At 36.9% G+C, this 24,084-nt stretch overlaps 1 protein-coding gene across 2 annotated transcripts in view; it reads left to right on the top strand.

Moving 5' to 3' along the window:
• Positions 1–24,084, top strand: part of CFAP47 (cilia and flagella associated protein 47) — a 769,322-nt gene that overhangs the window by 452,381 nt on the left and 292,857 nt on the right. For both annotated transcript variants that reach the window (XM_073614843.1, XM_073614844.1), the window contains exons 48-51: positions 3,667–3,810; positions 12,197–12,370; positions 17,618–17,729; positions 22,494–22,622. In XM_073614843.1, the coding sequence (XP_073470944.1) occupies positions 3,667–3,810; positions 12,197–12,370; positions 17,618–17,729; positions 22,494–22,622 (559 nt within the window). The remainder of the gene's footprint in view (positions 1–3,666; positions 3,811–12,196; positions 12,371–17,617; positions 17,730–22,493; positions 22,623–24,084) is intronic.

Genomic DNA, 24,084 nt, shown 5'->3' with positions numbered 1-24,084 from the left:
ACTTTTCATTTGCAATAAAAATTTCATGGGAAAAAGAAACTCATTCTGGGCTGTCATGGGTGTTGCCCCATGAAACGTGTAGAGAGCTTTAAGCCTTCATGAATTGAAAATGATATATTTCTGCAATCTTGGGTTATATGTTGGACTTACATGTCTGATTTGTGGATATTATCCAAATTGATATACATTGTGTTTTTTATGTATTTTGTAATAAATATTGTACGTTTTTAATACTTCGTTGGATATTTTTCATTCAGCACCACTCACAAAACTCCCAAGGGCACATTTTCTCCTTGTCTTTTCTGTACATTGGGGACTGAGTGTTGCTATGATTTGAGCTTAGGGGGTCTTTTTTCCTCTTTATTTTTTATGTATAACCACTTTCTGGTGACCAACATCTTAGCAACAAGACAGGACAGGGGATTCCTTCTCTGGGACTTTTTTTAGCCAGGCTTTGGGAGGTACGTAGTAGGCCTACATTTTGAGTGAGGGCATTATACAACTTTCGTCAAAGCTACACAGTTTGTTATTTGAAGACGTTCCTTACCTAAATAGGCAGTCTTTTGGTAAAGGTGAACTAGCCCTTTAAATCTAGTCACATATGAAATTTGCTTGTGAAAAAGTCTTCCTGTTTTCCCAGTACATCGTTCTGAATCTCCACTATTGTTTAGCGAGTCATGTTTGATAAAGGGCACAGACTGTCAGAAATGTCTTGGCACAGCAAGATCGCATTACTGGTAAACCCTCGGAATAGCTTCTGTGAGGAATGATATTTCCATCTTTGAAATGGGAATGGGGCATCAACATCCTAGTAAAATTTGGTTTAGCATACAGTATATAATGTCTGTGTGTCCTGAAAATCACATAAATGCTGCAAGAGTTCAGAAGTGAATAGCTAGAGTGGAGCAGTGTGGGGAGAAATAATTGGTGACCTTGTGAGATAGTCAGTATTTACTTACATATTACTTCTGGCATGAATTTCCTGTAACTAAACACCTAATCATACAGCAAAGCACATAGGACTTGTATTCTTAGAGCATGGGTTATATGCAGCTAACTTCAGGTGATTGGACACTGGTAAACATTTTGCTAGGGCCACCCCCAGAACACACCATAAAAACCTGCCCACACCATGAAACTCCAGTTTCTTGCTAGAGTCAGGTGATGGACCTGTTCTCCTCTGAAGATTTTTTTTTCTTTCTTTCACTATAGTTTTTTCTTTAAGCTTTTATCAAGAACTGACTGCTTATTGCCTATGGCTATCTAGGAGCTTCCAGATCAGTTATCTTCAGTGTGTACTTTGGAGACTGTACCCGGACCCCACTTTGCACATATAATGTTTGCTTCAGGCACTTGATGCTGCTTTAGGTGCTCATCTTGGCTCATGGTGCAGAGTGTGTAGTTAGCAGCAAGGTGCTATACAGGTCCAGGTCATCATTCCATTTCTATGGCTTGTAGATCCAGTAGACCTCTTCAGGTATGCCTACAGTGATAGGCAAAGCCTGAACCTCTAGTAGCCCCAGTGTTGTGGATATGGTAAGACAGTGTTTCCATGTGTACTGTATTTACATCAGTTCCTAGCTGTTACTAACACAACCTGTAGTTCACAGAATGTTATCTGGTTCTCTAGGCAGAGGTGTTGTTCACTTTATTGTGGTACTGGGGATCCCCTCACTTTGCAATATCAGATCACATGTGCAAAGGTGCTGGGGGTGAATAGCATGTATTCTGCAGACTTCCTGCAGGAGATTCTAACCACTGCTAAGGGTGATATCTGTCCCCCTGTCCTGGAGCAATGTCCTTTTATTATAACACTCTAATTATCTGACTTTGGCTCCCTCTCTGCGGCCTGCGTGATAAAGATTTCTCTGCCACTATGTTTGAACTCTTTGAAAAACTCTTTCGTTTCCATAGGCCAGAAATACTACCTGTCCTCTGTTCACCTTTATCAGGATTCAGAAGTGGAACCTCCGTTGCTTGAGGATTTTATGGAAGAAAGTATTGAAGATAAACATTTTGTAGCAGAGCTTGCAGAGCATGTTTCTCACTTGCATTTTATGAGACACAAGCAGCATCTTTGTGTCAAATTCTCTCTACTGTGGATGCATTAACTGATGCGGTGCACACTAGCTTTTATGTAACAGTACCTGGCTTTCCAAAGCCTAAACATACTGCTATGAACCAATCCTGAAAGGGCATTCCTCCAAAGATTATTGAGACCAAAATCTTCCTTTCTACACCAGGTGGTCTTTTCTTTCCACATTAATGAAGATATTTCTTCCATTCTATTTCTGCCCTTTGTCCTGCCCCAAAACATGACAAGGAAATCACTCTACTGTACATTGCCCAGATGTGGTCAGGGCTTTCAGGGTCTATCTGAAAACCACAGCCTCCTTGTCCTGCCTGTGGGCTCTCATAGAGGCCAACCTTCTTCCCCTTCCACCATTGCTAGGTGGAAGGCCACTATTGGAAATCATTGGGCCTGTACAGTCTACAGGTAGCTGCATATAACCAATATTTAAGCATATAAGATCAGGAATTTACAGGTGAGTCCAAATTCAGATTATTACATACACTCTCCTAATGAGATGCAGTTTATTTGTGCATGCTTAGCTTACATTTAATTAATGCATGACAGAATCAAATATAGAGGGTATAATGAAAAATACATGTCCCACTTTGAGTTTGCATTTTGGTTTTAAAAAAATCAAGTCTTTAAAAATAAATATATTTATATGTATTGGCTTAAAATGTTTACAGCTTATTTATTGAGTAATAAAGATCAAAGGGAAAATAACATGGCCATGTTTTTTTCAGTCGTAGACAACTTCTCAGTAACAGACTTGTGCCAAATAGCAGAGTAAAAGGAATGTGAAGTTTTGTGCAATCGAGTTTGGCCTACAGTATTATATTTGGAAATAATTATTAATATCTGTACTCAAACCAATAAATTCCTGTTTCTTGTGACATTTTTGCAAAAAAAAACATGCTCAGATCAACTTTGCTATATTGGGTTTGCCTAATCATTATATATATATATATATATATATATATATATATATATATATATATATATATATATATATATATATATATTTATTTATTTTAATTACATTTCTCCACAGTTGCCATCATAATGCCTCTTTACTCCTATGGTGTGTATTTATTATGGTCCTTTTTCGGTTCATTTCTGATATGATGTGCTATATTGTGCCATTCTCTACTACACTGGAAAGAAGATGCCCATTTCTAGCAGCCCCAAAGCAAATGTAATGATTTGAATGTGGCTTAATGATCCAGTTTTTCATTTTTCTGTGAAATGCGGTACATAAAGAAATATAGTATAGCTTTGTGTAGTATAATTCTAAAACTCATCTTTACTGGTATTACTATATAATGTCAAAATATTATACTTTATCACACAGTTTGCATACCTTCCTGTTGAAACTTACAAAAGTTATATTTTAGTCTTTGCAAATACACTGCAGCAAGTGTTTTAAAGTACAGTTAATGGAGATTAGCAAATGTGTTCCACATCATTAGCTAGATGTAAAGTAATTAAAGTATCTCTGGTTCGGTGCTGTGGTAATCATTATACATTTCTGTTTCATGTGGACATCCAGAGTGCTTTTTAAAACTAAGAATATTCATTTTGCTGTTTTATAGAGCAATGTGACTCAGCAAGACTGGAAATTAAGAGCCATTCTTCAAGGTGATCGATTCTATGGGCCACCATTCTTGTATGTCCCAGCAGGGGAGACAGCACAGTATTCTTTAATGTTTAAACCTATTTCAAAATGCTTCAGCACAGTAAGTACTTTAATAGGAACATACTTTAAAACATACTTAATCCTTCACAGATGACACCATTATCTCCTTTATCTTTGTACTTCCCAGCAGCAATAATTATTGTACCTTTTTTAGACATTAAGTACAAATATCTTAAAGCAAGGATGAAATAAGTGGTGTGCATCTTTTAATGGCCAATATCACAGTAACAATATGGTAGTTGTTGGGATAACTATACATTAGTCCAAAAACAGGTTATTTTTCAGTATATAACTTTTAAGTATAAATAGATATTGATTTTGCATAAAGATACATAAATTATGGAAATATAAAAAGTCTACACACAGCTGTTAAAATGTCAGGTTTCTGTGATGTAAAAAAATGAGACAAAGATAAATCATTTCAGAACTTTTTCCTTTTTCCACCTATAATGTGACCTATAAACTCTACAACTCAACTGAAAAACAAACTGAAATCTTTTAGGGGGGGAGTAAAAATAAAAAACTAAAATAATGTGGTTGCATAAGTGTGCATGCCCTCTTATAATTGGGTATGAAGCTGTGTTCACACTGGGGCAGGGGGGCCGTTAGTGGTAAAGCGACGCTAGTTTTAGTGGTGCTTTACTGCTGTTATATCAGCATTTTTTGGCCGCTAGTGGAGCGCTTTTAACCCCCACTAGTGGGCGAATAAAGGGTTAAAAGCGCCCGCAAAGCGCCGCTGCCGAAGCGCTGCCCATTGATATCAATGGCAGGGGCGGTGGAGGAGCAGTGTATATACCGCTCCCGCACCGCCCAAAAGACGCTGCTTACAGGACTTTTTTTCGGTCATGCAAGCGCATCGCTCCAGTGTGAAAGCACTCGGGCTTTCACACTGGGTTGGGTTGGGTTGAGAGGTGCTTTTCAGTCGCTATTTTTAGTGTTAAAATACCTGAAAAGCACCTCAGTCTGAAAGTAGCCTTAAGCAATCACTTTCAAACTCATGTTAAATAGGAGTCAGTACACACCTGCCATCATTTAAAGTACCTCTGATTAACCCCAAATAAAGTTCAGCTGTTCTAATAGGTCTTTCCTGACATTTCCTTAGTTGCATCCTACAGCAAAGTGCTGACTGTGTGGTAAATGTGACAACAATCACCTGTTTTCTTCATATGTCTGGGCTATGGGGTAGAGTGGCAAGACGGAAACCTTTTCTTACAAAGATAGACATCCAAGCCCAGCTAAATTTTGCAAAAACACATCTGAAGTCTCCTAAAAGCATGTGGGAAAATGTGTTATGGTCTGATGAAACCAAGGTTGAACTTTTTGGCTATAGTTCCAAAAGATATGTTTGGCGCAAAAACAACACTGCACATCACCAAAAGAACATCATACCCACTGTGAAACATGGTGGTGGCAGCATCTTGCTTTGGGGATGTTTTTCTTCAGCTGGAACTTTGGCACAAAACCTTCAGGCTTCTGCTAGAAAGCTGAACATGAAGAGAAATGTCACCTTTCAGCATGACATTCACCCAAAGCATACATCCAAATCAAAAACGGAATGGCTTCATCAGAAGAAGTTTAAAGTTTTGGAATGACCCAGCCAAAGCCCAGACCTGAATCCGATTGAAAATCTGTGGGGTGATCTGAAGAGGGCTGTGCACAGGAAATGCCCTCGCAATCTGACAGATTTGGAGTGTTTTTGCAAAGAAGAGTGGCCAAATAATGCCAAGTCAAGATGTGCCATGCTCATAGACTCATACCTAAAAAGACTTAGTGCTGTAATAAAATCAAAAGGTGCTTCAACAAAGTATTAGTTTAAGGGTGTGCACACTTAAGCAACCATATTATTTATTTTTTTATTTTTACTCCCCTTAACCCAAAAGATTTCAGTTTGTTGTTCAACTGAGTTGTACAGTTTATAGGTCACAATAAAGGTGCAAAAAGTTCTGAAATGATTTATATTGGTCTCATTTTTTTACATCACAGAAACCTGACATTTTAACAGGGGTGTGTAGACTTCTTATATCCACTGTGTATATATATATATATATATATATATATATATATATATATATATATATATATATATATATATATATATATATATATAATGTATTGCTTAAGTATTCACCTCTTTGGACTTTAGCACATTTTGTAGTGTAGGGTCTAATTTCAGAAATATTAGAGTAAGGGAACAGTAATATTTTATTGATGTTTGTGACTTGATTGGGAGGATTATCCTTTACTTCCTGTCCCTGTGGTACCTCTCAGAAAATAAGGGGTGGAGTTGTCACAGTGACAGCAAGGCATGGGAAGCAGTAGAAATACTGTCAGAAGTTTTAACCCTTACTTAATCTACTAAAAATGTGTTTTTGGTTTTGTCTGAGTGCCCATTGGAGAGCTGAATCGGGCTTCAAAATTAATTATACAGTATCTCACAAAAGTGAGTACACCCCTCACATTTTTGTAAGTATCTTTTCATGTGACAACACTAAAGAAATTGCACTTTACTACAATGTAAATTAGTGAGTGTACAGCTTGTATAACAGTTTAAATTTGCTGTCCCCTCAAAATAACTCAACACACAGCCATTAATGTCTAAACCGCTGACAACAAAAGTTAGTACACCCCTAAGTGAAAATGTCCAAATTGGGCTTAGCCATTTTCCCTCCAGGTTGTCATGTGACTCATTGGTGTTACAAGGTCTCAAGTGTGAATGGGGAGCAGGTGTGTTAAATATGGTGTTATCGCTCTCACTCTCTCATACTGGTCATGCGAAGAACAAAAATAATTGTTGCTCTACATAAAGGCTATAAGAAGATTACCAAGACCCTGAAACTGAGCTGCAGCATGGTGGCCAAGACCTCACAGCGGTTTAACAGGACAGGTTCCACTCAGAACAGGCTTCACTATGGTTGACCAAAGAAGTTGAGTGCACATGCTCAGCGTAATATCCAGAAGTTGTCTTTGGGAAATAGACGTATGAGTGCTGCCAGCATTGCTGCAGAGGTTGAAGGGGTTGGGGGGCCAGACTGTCAGTGCTCAGACCATACACCGCACACTGCATCATATTGGTCTGCATGGCTGTCATCCCAGAAGGAAGCCTCTTCTAAAGATGATGCACAAGAAAGCCCACCAACAATTTGCTGAAGACAAGTAGACTAAGGACATGAATTACTGGAACCATGTCCTATGGTCCAACGAGACCAAGATAAACTTATTTGGTTAGATGGTGTCAAGCGTGTGTGGCGGCAACCAGGTTAGGAGTATAAAGACAAGTGTGCCTTGCCTACAGTCAAGCATGGTGGTGGGAGTGTCATGCTCTGGTGCTGCATGAGTGCTGCCGGCACTGGGGAGCTACAGTTCATTGAGGGAACCATGAATTCCAAGATGTACTATGACATACTGAAGCAGAGTATGACCCCCTCCCTTCAAAGACATGATAACAACCCTAAACACACCTCCAAGGTGACCACTGCCTTGCTAAAGAAGCTGAGGGTAAAAGCGATGGACTGGCCAAGCATGTCTCCAGACCTAAACCCTTTTGAGCATCTGTGGGGCATTCTCAAATGGAAGGTGGAGGAGCGCAAGGTCTCTAACATCCACCAGCTCCATGATGTCATCATGAAGGAGTGGAAGAAGACTCCAGTGGCAACCTGTGAAACTCTGCTGAACTCCATGCCCAGGAGGGTTAAGGCAGTGCTGGTAAATAATGGCCACACAAAATATTGACACTTTGGGCCCAATTTGGACATTTTAACTTAGGGGTGTACTCACTTTTTGTTGCCAATGGTTTAGACATTAATGGCTGTGTGTTGAGGATACAGCAAATTTACACTGTTATACAAGCTGTACTCTCACTACTTTACATTGTAGCAAAGTGTCATTTCTTCAGTGTTGTCACATGAAAAGATATAATAAACTATTTACAAAAATTTGAGGGGTGTACTCACTTTTGTGAAATATTGTATGCATGTAGATATGGGATTTCATATCCCTAATGCATTCAAATAGCTCTTTATGAAAATGTAGATATATACAGTGTATATCTTTTTTAGTGTATGTCTGGGCAAAATACATCTAGGATGTTTCTAAATTCCTGTTTGAGCTAACAACAAGTGCACTAAACCCCAAGCAGTGTTTTCACCCTTGACCAGTTCTCTACTGCTGAGAAATAGAACACATTTCCCTCTACTTGTCCCTACAATATAAGGAACTTTGTTCTATAGTCCAACAGGGCAAAACTCAGGCAAGGCTGACAACACTGTGTGAGATTTCAGTGCAGCTGGGGCAGTTTTTTTTTAGCTAAATATAATGCCTCGTACACACTAACGGAATTTTCGACGGACTAGGTCCGAAAGTCTTTCCTGACGGACTTTGCAGCATAGGTCTGCCGGACTTTCAAACGAATGCACTTGGACACACACGATCACACCAAAGTCCGACGGATTGGTACGTGATGACGTACGACCGGACTAACATAAGGAAGTTGATAGCCAGTAGCCAATAGCTGCCCTAGCATCGGTTTTAGTATGTCGGACTAGCATAAAGACTAGCGGATTTTTCGACCGGACTCAAGTCCGTCAGAAAGATTTGAAACATGTTTTATTTTTAGGTCCGTCGGACTTTTGGGGAAAAAAAGTCCGCTGGAGCCCACACACGATCGAATTGTCCGACGGAGTCCAGTCCGCCAGACCAAGTCTGCCAGAAAGTCCTCTCATGTGTATGCGGCATAAGAAGTTAGGAGCTCAGTGGATGTCTTGTAGGTACAACTGGTGTTTTTCTATACTTGCAGCATTTTTAAAGAAAGAAGACATGATAAAGTGCGCATGTTTTGCAGAGATATAGTGAATGTTTTTTCCTCAGATATTTACTTTAAATATGTTGTCCAAATCATATTGTAAAATACGAGCAAACTCCCAGGTTTTAGCAAAACAACATGTAAAAAATATTATAGGTTGAATACAAATGCAAATACTAGAAATTTTTTAAGGTGTTAGATTATTTTATAATTCCTCTGTTCCTCATTTTGCTCCTAAAATCCAAATGATGAACATTTCTATAATATATACTCTACAATTGAGTATGTTCCACAATCCTTAGATTTTTTTAAATCTAATCCACTTCTACTAAATGAAGGTCTATGTTAGCACAGATCAGTTGTATAGTAGTAAAATAACAAATAATACAAAAACACATAATTTTCACCTACAAAATACACAACCAGTCAACTACATTCATATGTTTTGCACTTCTTCAGTTATTTAGTAGACATGTGCAGAACGAAAAAAATTTTTGTTTTGTTTTGTTTCGCTATTTACATAAATTAGTTTAGTTAAATTTGTTTAATCCGTTTAATTTGTTTTCAGAATTAGTTTTGTTTATTCGTATTTGAATCGATTTGAATACGCATAAACGAACCAAATTCTGAAAATTTGAATAGTTTTCGCATTTGAATCATATTCGAATAGTTTTCTAATTTGAAACGTTTTCCAGTTTCCAAAATGATTGAAATAGAGTAGAAAATACAGGAATATAATAGAAAAAAAATAGAATAGAAAAAGAATATAACAGAAAATAAAAGAATATAATATAATAGAGTAAAACAGATCAAAATAGGATAGAAAATAAAAGAACAGAATTGAATAGGATAGAAATTAATAGAATAGAATAAAAAAAGAATAGAATTAAATAGATTGTAATCATCTTCTGAAATTTGAATAGAATAGAGAAGAATAGCATTAAAAAAACAATAGAATAGAATAGAAATAACATACTGGTAACCATTTTCCAGAATTCAAAAATAATCAATTCAAATTTAAATAGAATGGAAAAGAATAGAGTAGAGTAGAATAGAAAATAACACAATAGTATAGAAAAAAAAATAAACAATAGAATAGAATGAATATAACCATATTCCTATTCTAATCTATTCTTTTCTAATCTAAAAAATAAACAATAGAATAGAATGAATATAACCATATTCATATTCTAATCTATTGTTTTCTATTCTATTCAAATTCAAATTGATTATATTTGAATTTTGGGAAATGGTTATATTCTTTCAATTCTATTCCATTTCTATTCTGTCATTATTTAAATTATATTCTGTTTTCTCTTTGTTTATTCTATTCTATTGTTTTCTTTTCTATTCTATTATTTTATTTTCTATTCTATATTATTCTTTTCTTTTCAAATTTATTCTATTCGAAATTTGAATTTCCGAAGATGGTTATATTTCTATTCTGCTGTTTTTTCTATACTATTCTGTTATTTTCTTTTCTATTGTTATCTATTTTTTTCTATTCAAATTCAAATTGATTCTAATTGAATTTTGGGAAATGGTTATTTTTTTTTATTCTATTCCATTGTTTTTGTTTTTTTTTCTTAATTCTTTTCTATGCTGTTACAATCTATTATGTTCTTTTCAAATTCGAAAACAATTTGAATTCAAATTTCATTCAAAATTTTTTTTTTTATTATTTTGGATTCGTTTAAATTCGGTAATTTGGAAATTTGGATACATCCGAATTTCCGAAAAACGCAAATTTGTCTGAATTTCAATTCGGAAAGAAACTAACCACACATGTCTATTATTTAGAATATAGCATAATATATTGTCCTTGCAGCTGTACGTTTGTTCACTTTTTAGACAGACAATCTGAATAGCTTTAAAGAGGCCATGGGTTTAATTTACTAACACTGGAGAGTGCAAAATCTGTTGCAGCTCTGCATAGAAATCAGCTTCCAGGTGTCCAAGCTTAATTGAACAAACTGAAGTTAGCTGATTGGCTACCAAATTTTGCACTCTCCAGTTTTAGTAAACCATTGTGACCAACAAAAAATGCAGGTAAATTCACAGAAGAATAACATATCTTAATTACCTACTTGTATCATTTTTCCTTTTGATAAAATACTTTTTATTCTCTTGCAGTGCACCTTTGAGTTAGAAAATTTGACTACTCTAGGAAGAGTCAATTCTCTTGCATAGCCCCCTCTTTCATTGTAAGCCATAGCCCACTCTCATTTACTCTGTATGCTGGCGAGACTCCTCTGCCCCTCACCTGTTTACATAAACTTTTATGTACTGTAGTTGCCAGGGGAGGAGTGAAGGGGAATGTTATAGATTGCCATGCAAGTGACAGCTCTGAATTTGCTGGGGCTGGTCATATGACATCCAGGATAGTAATACCCAGCAGCAGTCTCGGGCTTTTGGATGTTTACAAATGCAGAATTTTATAGGTATAAATCATGCATAAAATATGTTAGAGTCACATATAATCTAATTGTAGGATATTTGTTGAAATGAATGGTCTGGCAGCAGGTTCTCTTTAATTATAGAAGCTAAGACAGATAGCTAAATAAATTGATTACTCTCTGTAATGAAATGCAAAAAAGATAAAGATAAAATAACATTTGTAAATAAAAATTGTAGCCAAGCAAAAGCATATATAAAAAAATATGTAATATATCTCTGCAATATATGCACATTTCTTTGTGTTTTATCTTTTAAAGACCCCACAAGTACAGGTACAGAGGCTTAATCCTATTGTGGGCTGACAACACTCTGCTTTTTGTGGACTGCAGTCAGCCCTGTCCAGGGATAATCCAAGGGTTAATTACTTTTCTTGAGATAACACAGGACGTAAGAACTGCACACAGAACAGCTCTGTTTTTTGCACTTTTTGAACATTTATAACAAAATACTTTCAATGGTATAATTAACAAACATACATGTACACATAGGAGAAGTGCATTGCTAGGGTTTACATATACTTAAAACCTCATAATAAACATATAAAGTAAGTAATGTACTGTATATCGCCGCCTCCAAAATGTAATTTTTACAGGGATTGTAGTAAAGTTGGTTATTGCACATGAAAAAAGATCATCTGTTATACATTCAGCTATCAAACCTGGTTGTTAAAAGTTGTCTGCTTCACAAATGGATGGTGTCAGCGCCTCTAAATTAACTCTAAAGCAGAGAAGTAACCCCAACAATCTCAACAAATATGCCCTCCTAGAATAGTTACTACAAGGATTCTCTGTAAAACTGGAGTAAAATTAGTGTTTTGCCTTTAGCAGCTAGTAAGATTCAGCTGTCATTTGTAATGTTGCATTGGTTGGAAGTCCACTAATTTCAATCTTCAATCTACTTCTATGAAATGTCCAATGGCCACTTTGTCACATTTTTGGTTGAATCAACATTTTGGTGCTTTACGAATCATTAGGAACTGTAATATAAGGATGTATTTTTTGCTATTTTCCTCTCCTAGGTTCATTTAATTATTATTATAAAAAGTAAGGATGAATGAATGTTCAGTAAGCAATTATTTCACTGCCTAATAAATGAATTGTTTTAGGGGAAATTTAGGAAATGAAAAGTGAAACTTTGTAGCCAAAGGTTTAATACCTTCCTATTTTATCAGGGCAAACTATTGCTTCAAAATGAAACAGATGGTACCGAACATATATTTGGCCTCAAAGGCATTGGCCAAGAACCCCTGGCTCTTGATCATATAGTGATAAATTGCCAAGTGAGACAAATTACACAGAAGGTCCTTATGGTGCCCAATTATACAAATGACAGATTGACATTTAAGGTAAGTTTTAATTTTTTTCCTAGATATTGAAAAACAAGAAGTTTAAATGTTTATATGCTAGTTTTTATAATCATCTTTGTTTAATATAAGTCATCTGTGTTAGCTGGCCTCTTGTTTAAGAGTAATTTTTTTTGTATTAGGGGCTCAGAAAAGATTGTAGGCATTGAAGGTGCATGGTGCAGAAAAGATTTGAAAATGATATCTGAGAAAGGCTGTTGTGAGACCTTTCTTTTCATTGAAAAATACTTCTTTGTTACAGCCAATTTAGTTGTCATGACTCTTTCCTGGCATTTTACTACACACACAGGTTACTTGATGTTCTGTATTTAGACATCATGTTACTCTAGGTGTATATGAAGGGCGTTGCTCTTTTGTAAAGGCTCCACCCCTTCTGTTATTTTAAAATAATTTATGCATAGGGTTACAATTCTATTTATTTGTAGAGTCCACCAAGCAAATCAAGGGAAGGTAAATAAATATGTGTTAAAGTTGTAGTAAAGGCATTATTTTATTTTTACCTACAGGTAAGCTTATAATAAAGCTTACCTGAATATCTCCTAAACGTTTACCATTTAGTAGATATTTCAGGGAGCAGCAACCGGTGACGTCACCGGCGCATATACTCTGAAGGAACGACTTACCTGTGCTGTTCCTTCAGAACCTTCTGCTACGGCCGTGACTCCCACGCGTATGCGCAGGAATGACATCAGCAAAGCGGTGACAGCACGCCGCTGGAGGGCTTTGTTTCAAAGTAAGTCTTTCATAACGTTTTAGTATGGGATGCATACTAGCACATTATGCCTTTACCTTGCAGTTTTTTTTTAAGCCTTTACTACTGCTTTAAAAGACAGGATCTTGAGGTGTCAAAGAAAATTGGAAAAACAACCACAGTTCGTAAATTTTGTAACTTGGTGCTGGCAATATAACCATGCTGCAGTAGGCACAGGTTTACAAATATCTAGTGGGAAATACAATCCTGGCGATCTGACTCATATCAGAAGTAAGCTAATGAAAAAGATGATAAGATTTAAAAATGTTAAGTTGAAAAATTATGCAACGCTCTAAATCTACTGAGACTATGCTAAGTCCATCCCTTACATCAATGTTTTTCAACTCCAGTGCTCAAGTACCCCCAATGAGTCATGTTTTCAGGCTATCCATTATTTTGCACAGGTGATTTGATCAGTTTCACTGCCTTAGTTATTACCACAGCTGTTTCATCTGAGAGAAATCCTGAAAACATGACCTGTTGGTGTACTTGAGGACTGAAGTTGAGAAACATTGCCTTAAATTGTGGTAACTTACATAACATTTTAGAAAGAACAAATTAAAATAAACTCATATTGCACAGTTGATGCAGTATTTAAACTTTCTCAGCTATGACATGTATAAAAGAAGTACAACCCCAATTACAAAAAAGTTAGGATGCTGTGTAAAATCTACATAAAAACAGAAAATCTACATAAAAACACAATGCAATGATTTGCAAATGTCACCCATAATTTATTCACAATAGAAAATAGAAAGCATACAGTATCAAATGTTTAACCAGTTCAATACCGCACACTTTTACCTCCTTCCTGCCCAAGTCTATTTTCAGCTTTCAGCGCTGTCGCACTTTGACAATTGCATGATCATACAACACTGTACCCATATGAATATTTATCTTTTTTCATACAAATAGAGCTATTTTTGGTGATATTTAATCACCACAGTTTTTTTTTATTTTATTTTTTTGCTAAATGAAAAAGGACCTATAAGTTTAAAAAAAAACATGTTTTTCTTTGTTTCTGTTATAAAATTTTGCAAATAAGTAATCTTTCTTCATACATTTAGCACACAATGTATTCTGCTATATATTTTTGGTGAAAATAACCCAAATCAGTGTTTATTATTTAGTTTCTAGTAAAGTTATAGAGTTAAAAAATGATGGTATATATCTGAAAATTGATCAATCCTCATGTACTGATGGCCTATCTCATTTCTTGAGTCCTGAAAACACCAGGTTAGTACAAATATCCCCCAAATGACCCCTTTTTGGAAAGTAGAAAATTTGTTTGGAAAATGAAGAATTTTTTTTTTTCAATTTTCTTTTCAATGTGATCTGGCATCTGATGTGCCAAATATTTTCAATTGGTGAAAGGTCTGGACTGCAGACAGGCCAGTTAAACACGCTGACTGTTCTACTATGAAGCCATTCTGTTGTCATAGATGCAGTATGCAGCTTAGCATTGTCCTGCTGAAATATGCAAGGCATTCCCTGAAAAAGATGTCACCTAGATGGGAGTATATGCTGCTCTAAAACCTGGATACAGGCATACCCCACTTTTAAGTACACAATGGGGTTTATTTACTATAGCTGGAGAGTGCAAAATCAGGCTCACTTCTGCATAGAAACAAATGAGCTTCCAGGTTTTATTACCAAAGCTTAATTGAACAAGCTGGGGTTAGAAGCTCATTGGTTTCTATGCAGAAGTGAGCCTGATTTTGCACTCTCTAGCTATAGTAAATAAACCCCATTGTGTACTTAAAAGTGGGGTATGCCTGGTATATCTTTCAGCATTGATGGTGCCTTTCCAGATGTGCAAGCTGACCATTCCATATGCACTAATGCACCTCCATACCATCAGAGATACTGGCTTTGAACTGAGCGCTGATAACAAGCTGGAAAGTTCCTCTCCTCTTTAGTCCAGTGGAGGGGGTGCCCATGGTTGCCAAAATGTTGTCACAATTGCTTGGAAAATTAACATTTTTCTTTTTCTTTTCAATTTTCTTTTCAATGTGATCTGGCATCTGTGCCAAATATTTTCAATTGGTGAAAGGTCTGGACTGCAGGCAGTCCAGTTAAACACACTGACTCTTCTACTATGAAGCCATGCTGTTGTCAAAGATGCAGTATGCAGCTTAGCATTGTCCTGCTGAAATATGCAAGGCCTCCCCTAAAACAGATGTCACCTAGATGGGAGTATATGCTGCTCTAAAACCTGGATATATCTTTCAGTATTGATGGTGCCTTTCCAGATGTGCAAGCTGCCCATTCCATATGCACTAATGCACCTCCATACCATCAGAGATGCAGGCTTTGAACTGAGCGCTGATAACAAGCTGAAAAGTTCCTCTCCTCTTTAGTCCAGTGGAGGGGGGGTGCCCATGGTTGCCAAAAAGAATTAAAAATTTGGATTTTTCTTGTCACAGAACAGTTTTTCCACTTCGTAACTGACCATTTTAAATGAGCTTTGGCCCAGAGAAGATGGCGGCATTTCTGGATCATGTTCAGATATGGCTTCTTCTTTCCATGATAAAGCTTAACTTGGATTTTTTGATGGCACGACAAACTTCGTTCACAGACATTGATTTTTGAAAAAATTCTTGAGCCCATGCAGTAATGTCATCACAGAATCATGACTGTTTTTAATGCAGTGTTGTCCAAGTGCTCAAAGATCATGGGCATCCAATATTGTGTTTCTGCCTTGTCCCTTGCGCAAAGAGATTTCTCCAGATTCTCTCAATGATTATGATATATTTAAAGTCTTTGCAATTTTACATTGAGGAACATTATTCTAAAATTGTTTGACAATTTTTAATCCCAGCTTTTCATAGATTGGTGGACCTCTGCCCATCTTTACTTCTGAGACACTCTGACTCTCTAAGATGCTGTTTTTATACCCAGTCATGTTACTGACCTGTTGTCAATTAACCTAATTAGTTGCAAAATTTTCTTCCAGCTTCTCCTTGTTAGCGCCACTTACTTTGCCAATTTTATGTTGTCCTGTGCTAAATTTGCTGCCATCAAATTCAAAATTATCTAATCTTTTTCTTAAAATGGAGCATTTTCTCAGTTTAAACATTTGATATGTTTTCTAATTTCTATTGTAAATAAAATATAGGTTTATGACATTTGCAAATCATTGCATTCTGCTTTTTATGTAGATTTTGCACACTATCCCAACTTTTTTGGAATAGGGGTTCTATTTACATGCAGGTCCCCTGTTTGTGTGTATGAGTTTCGTGAGAATGTTAAATTGTGAGCTCTTTTGGAGGAACGGGATTTCTTTTTAGCCAGTAAAGCGTTATGTATCTGTGGTTTATAAGTAAAGGAAATCTGTCTGCATGTTTCCAAGGCAGCTGAAGAAGTTTACCTTATGAGAAAGCTTAAAGCTAATGTACAGTATCTACAATGACTGGCTAAAATCAGTTGGATCACTACTTCTAAAATGGACTGGTTATTTTTTGAAATGGTGTAAGCACACATACAATATAGACCTGAGGGGATATCTATACCACGATGCCCCAACAAGCATTCCATGTAAGATGGAATTTTCTTAATTAACCACTTTAAAGCTCAACTCTAGATACAATTTTTTAAACATTTTGAATAATGTAGAAGGATTAGAGTGCTTGTCAGATTAGTATTGCTGCCTGTGTTTCCATCTGCATGAATTCTCCTTACTTCCTGTCAATTTGACTAGTGTTAGAAAGAACAGAAGTAGGGGGAGATGTCCAGTCCTTTTTTTTTCTGTAAAACTCAATAAACCATATTAAAAAAAAAAAACATGGGGACACAGACATCAATAGAAATACTTTATAGTAAATTAAAATTTGAAACCTCTCTCTGGATTTTTTTTTGCTGTCTGTGACTAGGCTTTTCTTTCACTTGAATGCTGGTGATCGGTGTCAGAACAGGAGAAGAGAAAGCCTCCATGGTAACACATTATTGTAATCTGTCAATTGAGAAAGTTTGTCATACTATTATACTTTTAAAAAAATCCCACTCAAAGATCTTCTACTCACCTGTTCATTATCATGGCAGACCCACACTGTGTGGCCCATGAGGAATGACATGGCCGTTCCTACAGTCTTCTGTATATGCGTGTACAGATTCCATCTTTCCTTTGGATGGTAGATGGCTTCTCCATAAGAATGAATAGGATTTTTTTCTCTGCATGCACAGAAAACTTTGAGACTGACTGGGAGACTTTATAGTGGTGGCTGTGCAGGTTCTCTTGGACCACACAGTGTGGATCTGCCAGGATCATGGACAGGTGATGTATTTGGTCATACCTTCACATTATCTGTTTTTTAGTTTTGTAAATCTGCATGACTGAGTTCATTGTCATCAGTATTATGATTTGTAGCACAATGCATTCACTTTTCCTCTGCTTTTGTCTGTGGTGAAGGTAACATTTATTGATATATTAAAAGAGGACAATGTTGTAACAGTTAATATCACATTTTAATCCAAATTAGGTGGTGTCAGATATTTCACTCATTAGTGGACCTCAAACCTTAACTGTAAAGCCAGGAACATCATGTCCCTATGCTATCAGCATATCTCCATGGAAACGTGGCTTATTCCAAGGTAATAAGATTGTATACATGTGTTACTTCAGTTATTCTGACATGTATTAAAGTTTATTTATAGCCCTAGAATACCTTCACCAGGGATAACAACAATATTTATTAAGTGTTATTTAAAACTTGCTTACGAGGATGCATTTAAGAAACTAATATTTAAGGGTAAGTCGCACACAAAATACATGAGAACAAGTAAGGGCTGCTGCAGTTAGTTGCCATACAGAAATGTGCAATTAAAGGTTAGTTACATTTTTCAATTTCCATTCTGGCCAGTGAGTATAAATCCTTCCTCCCAAAAATAATGTGATGGTAGGAAAGAGTTTTCAGTAACTATATTTACATTGCCTGGTTGATTTGGACATAAAAAAAAAATAGCAGAAAATACTTCAGTGTACAAAATATAATGTTTTAACATCCTGCTAACAGTCACATAGGTGTTACATAAAACTGAGGCCAGTGTATAAAAAAGCTGCATCCTAGTGCCTGTGCTTTATAAAAAAAAAAAAAAATTCTACCTGTTTTAATGGCGATCACATGACTCTAGACTCTCTGCTCTCCCCGCATGATGTCTCCAGTGGGTAGGGTTGAGATTTCCCCTGCTGACGTCAGCCAGGGAGGAGGGGAGGAGAGGAGCAGAGAGCCTAGAGTCACATGATCGCTGGAAGACACTGTTAAAACAGGAAGAAATATTTTTTTTATAAAGCACAGGCACTAGGACACATCTTTTTATGTGACAGAGGGGATGATAAAGTGATCAATTAGTTTTGAAGCAGTGGGGAGAGGAGCAGATCAGCAATAATGAGAGATGACAGGCAGGGAGTGGAGGAGGAGGACAGAGGGAGACACAGGAGAGCTGCAGATAGCAGCCTATGACAGAGGCACGTACATTGACAATGGTGTCAGGGCTCAGGAGCCCTGATATATCGTGGTCAGTGTACAGGGGGAAGGGTAGAAACTGGCAGGATCAGCCAGGTATTTCAGGTGTTACAGGGGGGCAAATGACACAGGATAAGCACTATGCTGTATAACATGCTTTAAAGGAACAGGATCTTAATTTTTTTATTTTTTGGGTTAACAAACGCTTTAAGGTCAAATGAAAAAGGTAGTGCCAAAAGATATACTGTATTTCCAGTTTCCAATATAATTCATTGCTAACATGGAACTCAGAAGTCAAGATCCTAGAATAAATTTGTGATGAGTTGAGGATTGCCTGGCACATGCATTAAAATCCTTTATACAAAAAAAAAACTGTGAACGTGCAATAAAATCAATTTGATTACGTGAATCGCACTTGCTGGTCTACTTTTTTTGCAAAAAATGCAGCCTATAACAGATGCTAAAGATCAAGTTGGAAACACAAGAGTTGCTCGGCAAAGCACTCACAAGTAGGGATAATGGAAATTGAGAGTTTTCGTTTCACCTAAATTTTGAAAAATGTTGACTATTTTGACAAAATATAGCAATTTGGTGAAATGTAAAGGAGTCAATTAGAGTCAATAGAGAAGGCAAAATTAAGGTGGTATTAAAGGGTGCAGTGTTGCATATGCTAGCCACAAAATATATCAGTAACCCTAATCCTAGAGTCATCCCTAAAGATAACCTTAATTCTGGCCCTAACACTGTTTACAAAGTAGTATGATTGCCCTCTCAACCCCAGCCATGGTGATTTCATGGCATGTGGCTTAGTTTAGCAACTAAGCCATTGATCATCACCAAATCAGCATTTCTGACATCAGATTCGGTACACACAAAATTTATTGAAATCGTCTCTACCCAATAGGCATAACACATGCCATTCTATCTGCAAAATACTTAAAAGGTATAACACAGGGTGTACTATGCTGTTGATCTTTGGGCAGAGGGGCGCTGATATTACTGTGTACACACCCTGAGGGGGAGTTCTGACTAGATCTGGCTTGTGCACATTTCCCTTAAAGTGGTTTTAAAGCTGAAACATTTTTTACCTTAATGCATTCCCTGCATTAAGATAAAAAGCTCTTTATGGATGCCCCCTTTCCCTGTGTGAAGCAGAAATGAGGGGAGAAGAGTTTCAGTGCTGTGCATCTCTTTTCCCCCCTCTCCCCCTTACACAGAAACTCAGGCAGCAGCAGGAGCCATTGGTTTCTGACATAAGAATGGGGCCTGAGGCTACTGACTACATTTTTGGTAAATCAGAGTGTGTGAAAACATCTACAGAATGCAGGTTGATCATAACACAGGTCAGCTGTCTTGGCAGTCACTTTTAAGTAACTGTTTGGGGCATTCACAACAGTTCATTTATATTTTGTTTTAGTAAATAACGTTGTGAATAAGAGAAAACAGGTGGTGCTAAAGAAACAAAGGAAATACTGTGTACTGTATAAGTAGTATTTCTACAAACATTTCAAATTACATAAGCCTTTTGTAAGTAATACAAAGAAACTGTAAGGAAATTTGTCACTGACATTAAAGTGTAAGTTCACCTTTACAGAAAAATCTGTAAGGTGAACTTACACAGGACCCCCTCCTCACCCCCCCCAACCCCGCTGACCTACATTGCAGCGATCTCCCATTCTAAGCCCCGGTATAGCCGCCTCATAGCTCTGGTGTCTAGAAGGCAATCTCCCGTTCTGAGCCCCGGTATAGCCGCCTCATAGCTCCGGTGTCTAGAAATCCCCTCAGCTTTCTCTCTTCTTCTTCCCCGCTGAGAGGATGGGCTACGTGGGTTCTGATTGGTCGGCACCACCTATGTGACTGCACCGACCAATTAGACTGCTCCTAAATGTACCTCCTGATGGGGTACATTTAGGAGATTAAGCTCTGGGGATTTCTAAGCCCTTGAGCCATAAGGCAGCTATACCAGGGCTCAGGACGGGAGATCACCGCACTGCAGGTCAGCGGGACTGGGGGAGGTGAGGAGGGGGTCCTGTGTAAGTTCACCTTACAGATTTTTCTATAAAGGTGAACTTACCCTTTAAGAGATTGAAGCCCTCCATCTAGAAAAATAAAGACAGGAGTGTATGCACACTATATAGTGTAATAAAATAGGCATATATTGGGGGACTAAAGATCCTTTTTTGAAGTAAACCTGATCTGGCCTAAAAAAAATTTTAGTTTACATTGGTGCCAAAATTCAGAAACCTTGTAAGCTCCCTTAAGTACAGATGTAAGGTATTTAGGTGCACCAAAACGTATTTTTTTTTTTTTTAGTTTAAGATGAAGTGGGCAATAATCAGAAACCCTGTCCGGTTGTTATTCGTTTCTTTATTCCCTCAAGGGAGCTTCATTCTCTCTATTTGTCCTGGTAACCATTGATACTAGGAATGAAAGTGATAGGAAAACCCAGAATTTTGAGTTGCCACCAGAACAGGAAGAGAGGGGACATTTTCCAATAGTAAAACATGTTGCAGTAGCAATGGTCTCAGATAGGGCTTTCCTCACTTTGGAGTTTTCCTCTTACTTCCTGTTCTGGTGACAGGAAGTGAAGGGAAAGTTTGCCAACATAACATAGATGACAAAACAAATATAGGGTTCTTAACTCTTCCCTGCTCCATCCAAAATGAAAAAATAGATTTAGCTTTAGATGTACTTTGAATTGATCCTTTGGCTACAACTTCTTGAGATTAAGCCCCATCCTTTCTTGGTGCTCAGCCCCAGCTCATGTCATTCAGATGTCCAATTTCGAGTCTCTTATAGTTTTAGGACTAGCAGGAGGAGGGTTCTTTTTAAATTGTGCCTAGAATCCAAAGAGCACCACATGGACACAGGCATGGATTTAAAGACTAACACAGGTACATGGTACAAGTCAGATTCACTTAAAGACAGCAGCACGTGTGGCTATAATGAAACCAAGATAAACAGAAATGATTTGTTTTTCATAGTTATTTCCTCACAGGTATGGGTAAGAAGAATTTAATGGGGAATGCTCATTTTGTCAAATCTTAAAATTTTCTCCCTAGACACAGCTGTGACTGGTTATTGATGACCATGAGGCTGCTTTAATAGTGCACTGTAATCTCTAAAGTTATAAAGCTAACACACTAGTAAAGTGTGGTATTTTGCAATATTTGTATGCTTTGTTTTTTTCTTTGATGCCTATAAAAAGCAATAACATTTAACCAAATATTATAGTCTATGTTCACTCGACACGCACTAAAACATTCCGGCAGCGAGCTAGTATCCACTTTGTGACAGTTGCAGACAGTGGCTAGAGGGTAGACCTGGCAATGCATCATCAGGGGCTGGCTGCAAGAAGAGAAACTCAATAACATTGAAGGGAAGATGGCAGAACAGGACCAGGAAAGTGGCAGTGGAGTGGGAGGGTTTTAGAACAATTGATTTGCAAGACATGTGAATATGTTAATTGTGGATAACCCAGCACATAAGGTAAGAGGAGGTTAAAAAATATACCATGGCGGTGGTGAGATTCCTCTTTAATAAACATTACACTCACCTCACATAAATGATTAGTACATGTTAGATGCAGGATTGTACTCCAATACTTGCATATAATATTTTCTCCCATCTAATGTATTCCTGATTGAAAAGAAACTTTTGTTATTTTGGACAGTTATTGTGACAGATAAAAAGTGCTCAAATGAAATCAGGAGGGATACAATATTTAAGACAGGGACTGGGAACATCTTGGTTAAAATAATTTCTTTCTTCACTGTTATTATGTTGGATAAGAGCCCATAATATAAGTGTCATTTATTCTAAAGTCTGAGAATTCACTATAAATACAAGTATAACTATTAATCCAACATCTGGTGTCTCTTCCTTTTGCTAGGTGTAATCTCATTTGTTGCGGAAGACAGAGAACAGCAGCAATTTCAACATGGCAACCCACCAGCTACTGCAGATGGTGTTGATGCTATTCAAATAGTGGAATTTCAAACTGCTGGTGTAAAGAAAGCAGGTATGTTTTGTTTAATGCATTTTCCCAGGATTTTTTTTTTTTTTTTTCAGTAAAAGAGCGAATATAATTGGTGGTGTGAATTGCATTAAGTTGAAAAGGTTGGATTGCCATACTAAATGTATATTATAGTAAATGTTCACAGGAATATTAAAAAAAAAAAAGTATATAGCTATTTGTTTATTCCAGCAAATACATTTTATGCAAACTACTAAAAAAAAAATACTTACATTTTAAAAATATAAATCACAAAAAAAACTTACTTTCTGTCCCAAATTTACTTTAACCTAACCTTTAGCTGAATAAAATTGTTTCACATCGTTTCAAAATGTCATAATTTTTCTTGATGATATTTAATACTTTCATAGTTTTGTCTGAAAAATGCCTAACTTTTTTTCATTTATATTTGTAACAGTGTATTCTATTCTAGATAATATACACTATTTTTACAGTTTAAAAATAGAATACCGGGTTTTTTCAATTTCCATTTCCAACAATGTGTTTGTTTTGTAATCTCTTTTTCTATTCATTATCCTTGTCGACACTTTCTACATCATTCATTGGACAGGGACACAATTCAGAGGAGTTTGCTAAAATGTATGCTGGATACGGCATTCTTGCTATTTGCTATAAGCTTTCTAACAAAAAGAGCTGCAATGTGTGAAATTGCTTCCTTGCGGCAGTGCATTCTTTAGGTCACGGATATGGAAAAGTTTGTATGAAAGTAAAAAAAAAACCCATATGATTTGCCATTTAACATCTCTCTTTTAGAATGTGACACTTTTTTTCTAAAAGACAATTCGCTTGTCTGAATATGTCAGCCCTTAGCTTTTAGCAAGCTGCCTCATATAAAATGTGTTCAGCTCACTCTTTTCAGAGGTAGCTAAGAGAGAAAAATTGTATACTGTCTTGCCTGGGTCATTGTGCACACTGCTGCTTCTTTATAAAATTGGTGAACAAAAATGCACGATGCTAAAAGCCGCCAATCACGTTAAAGTGCCATTTTTTAAAGGAAGGTTGGAAAATAAAACGCAAAGTATTTCTCAAATGGCTAATTCTGTTTTGAATTGATAAAATGTCATTGATTTCTCAGCGCCTCAGTTTCCAGCTCAATCCACCAGCAGAAAGTGTTGCTTACGTTTTTTGCCCTTTCTGCTAAGCCTCTTTTAAATCACAGTGAAGGCAATAGCTATACATTTTGGGTTTGGAATGATCATGGGGATTAAATTATCATTAGAGTCCTTAAGCAGAGGTGCATTCGCGAAGCCGTCAGGGCAGACATGCAAGCCTGAGGCTCCACTCAGGGGATAAATGGCCGTAAATAGCCAACACTGTAACCACTGCCACTCGCCTCCCGGTCAACATTCAGAGGCAAGCCCAAACTGCACAACATGCTCCGTGGGACCCCCTGCAACAAAACAAAGCCCAAAACAATCCGGGACGTCCTGGCGCTGGCCTCCACCAA

Source organism: Aquarana catesbeiana, linkage group LG02 (assembly GCF_042186555.1).
Source record: "Aquarana catesbeiana isolate 2022-GZ linkage group LG02, ASM4218655v1, whole genome shotgun sequence".
Classification (NCBI taxonomy): domain Eukaryota; kingdom Metazoa; phylum Chordata; class Amphibia; order Anura; family Ranidae; genus Aquarana; species Aquarana catesbeiana.
The sequence above is the reverse complement of the archived record's forward strand: the minus strand, read 5'-3'. Positions and strand labels throughout refer to the sequence as shown.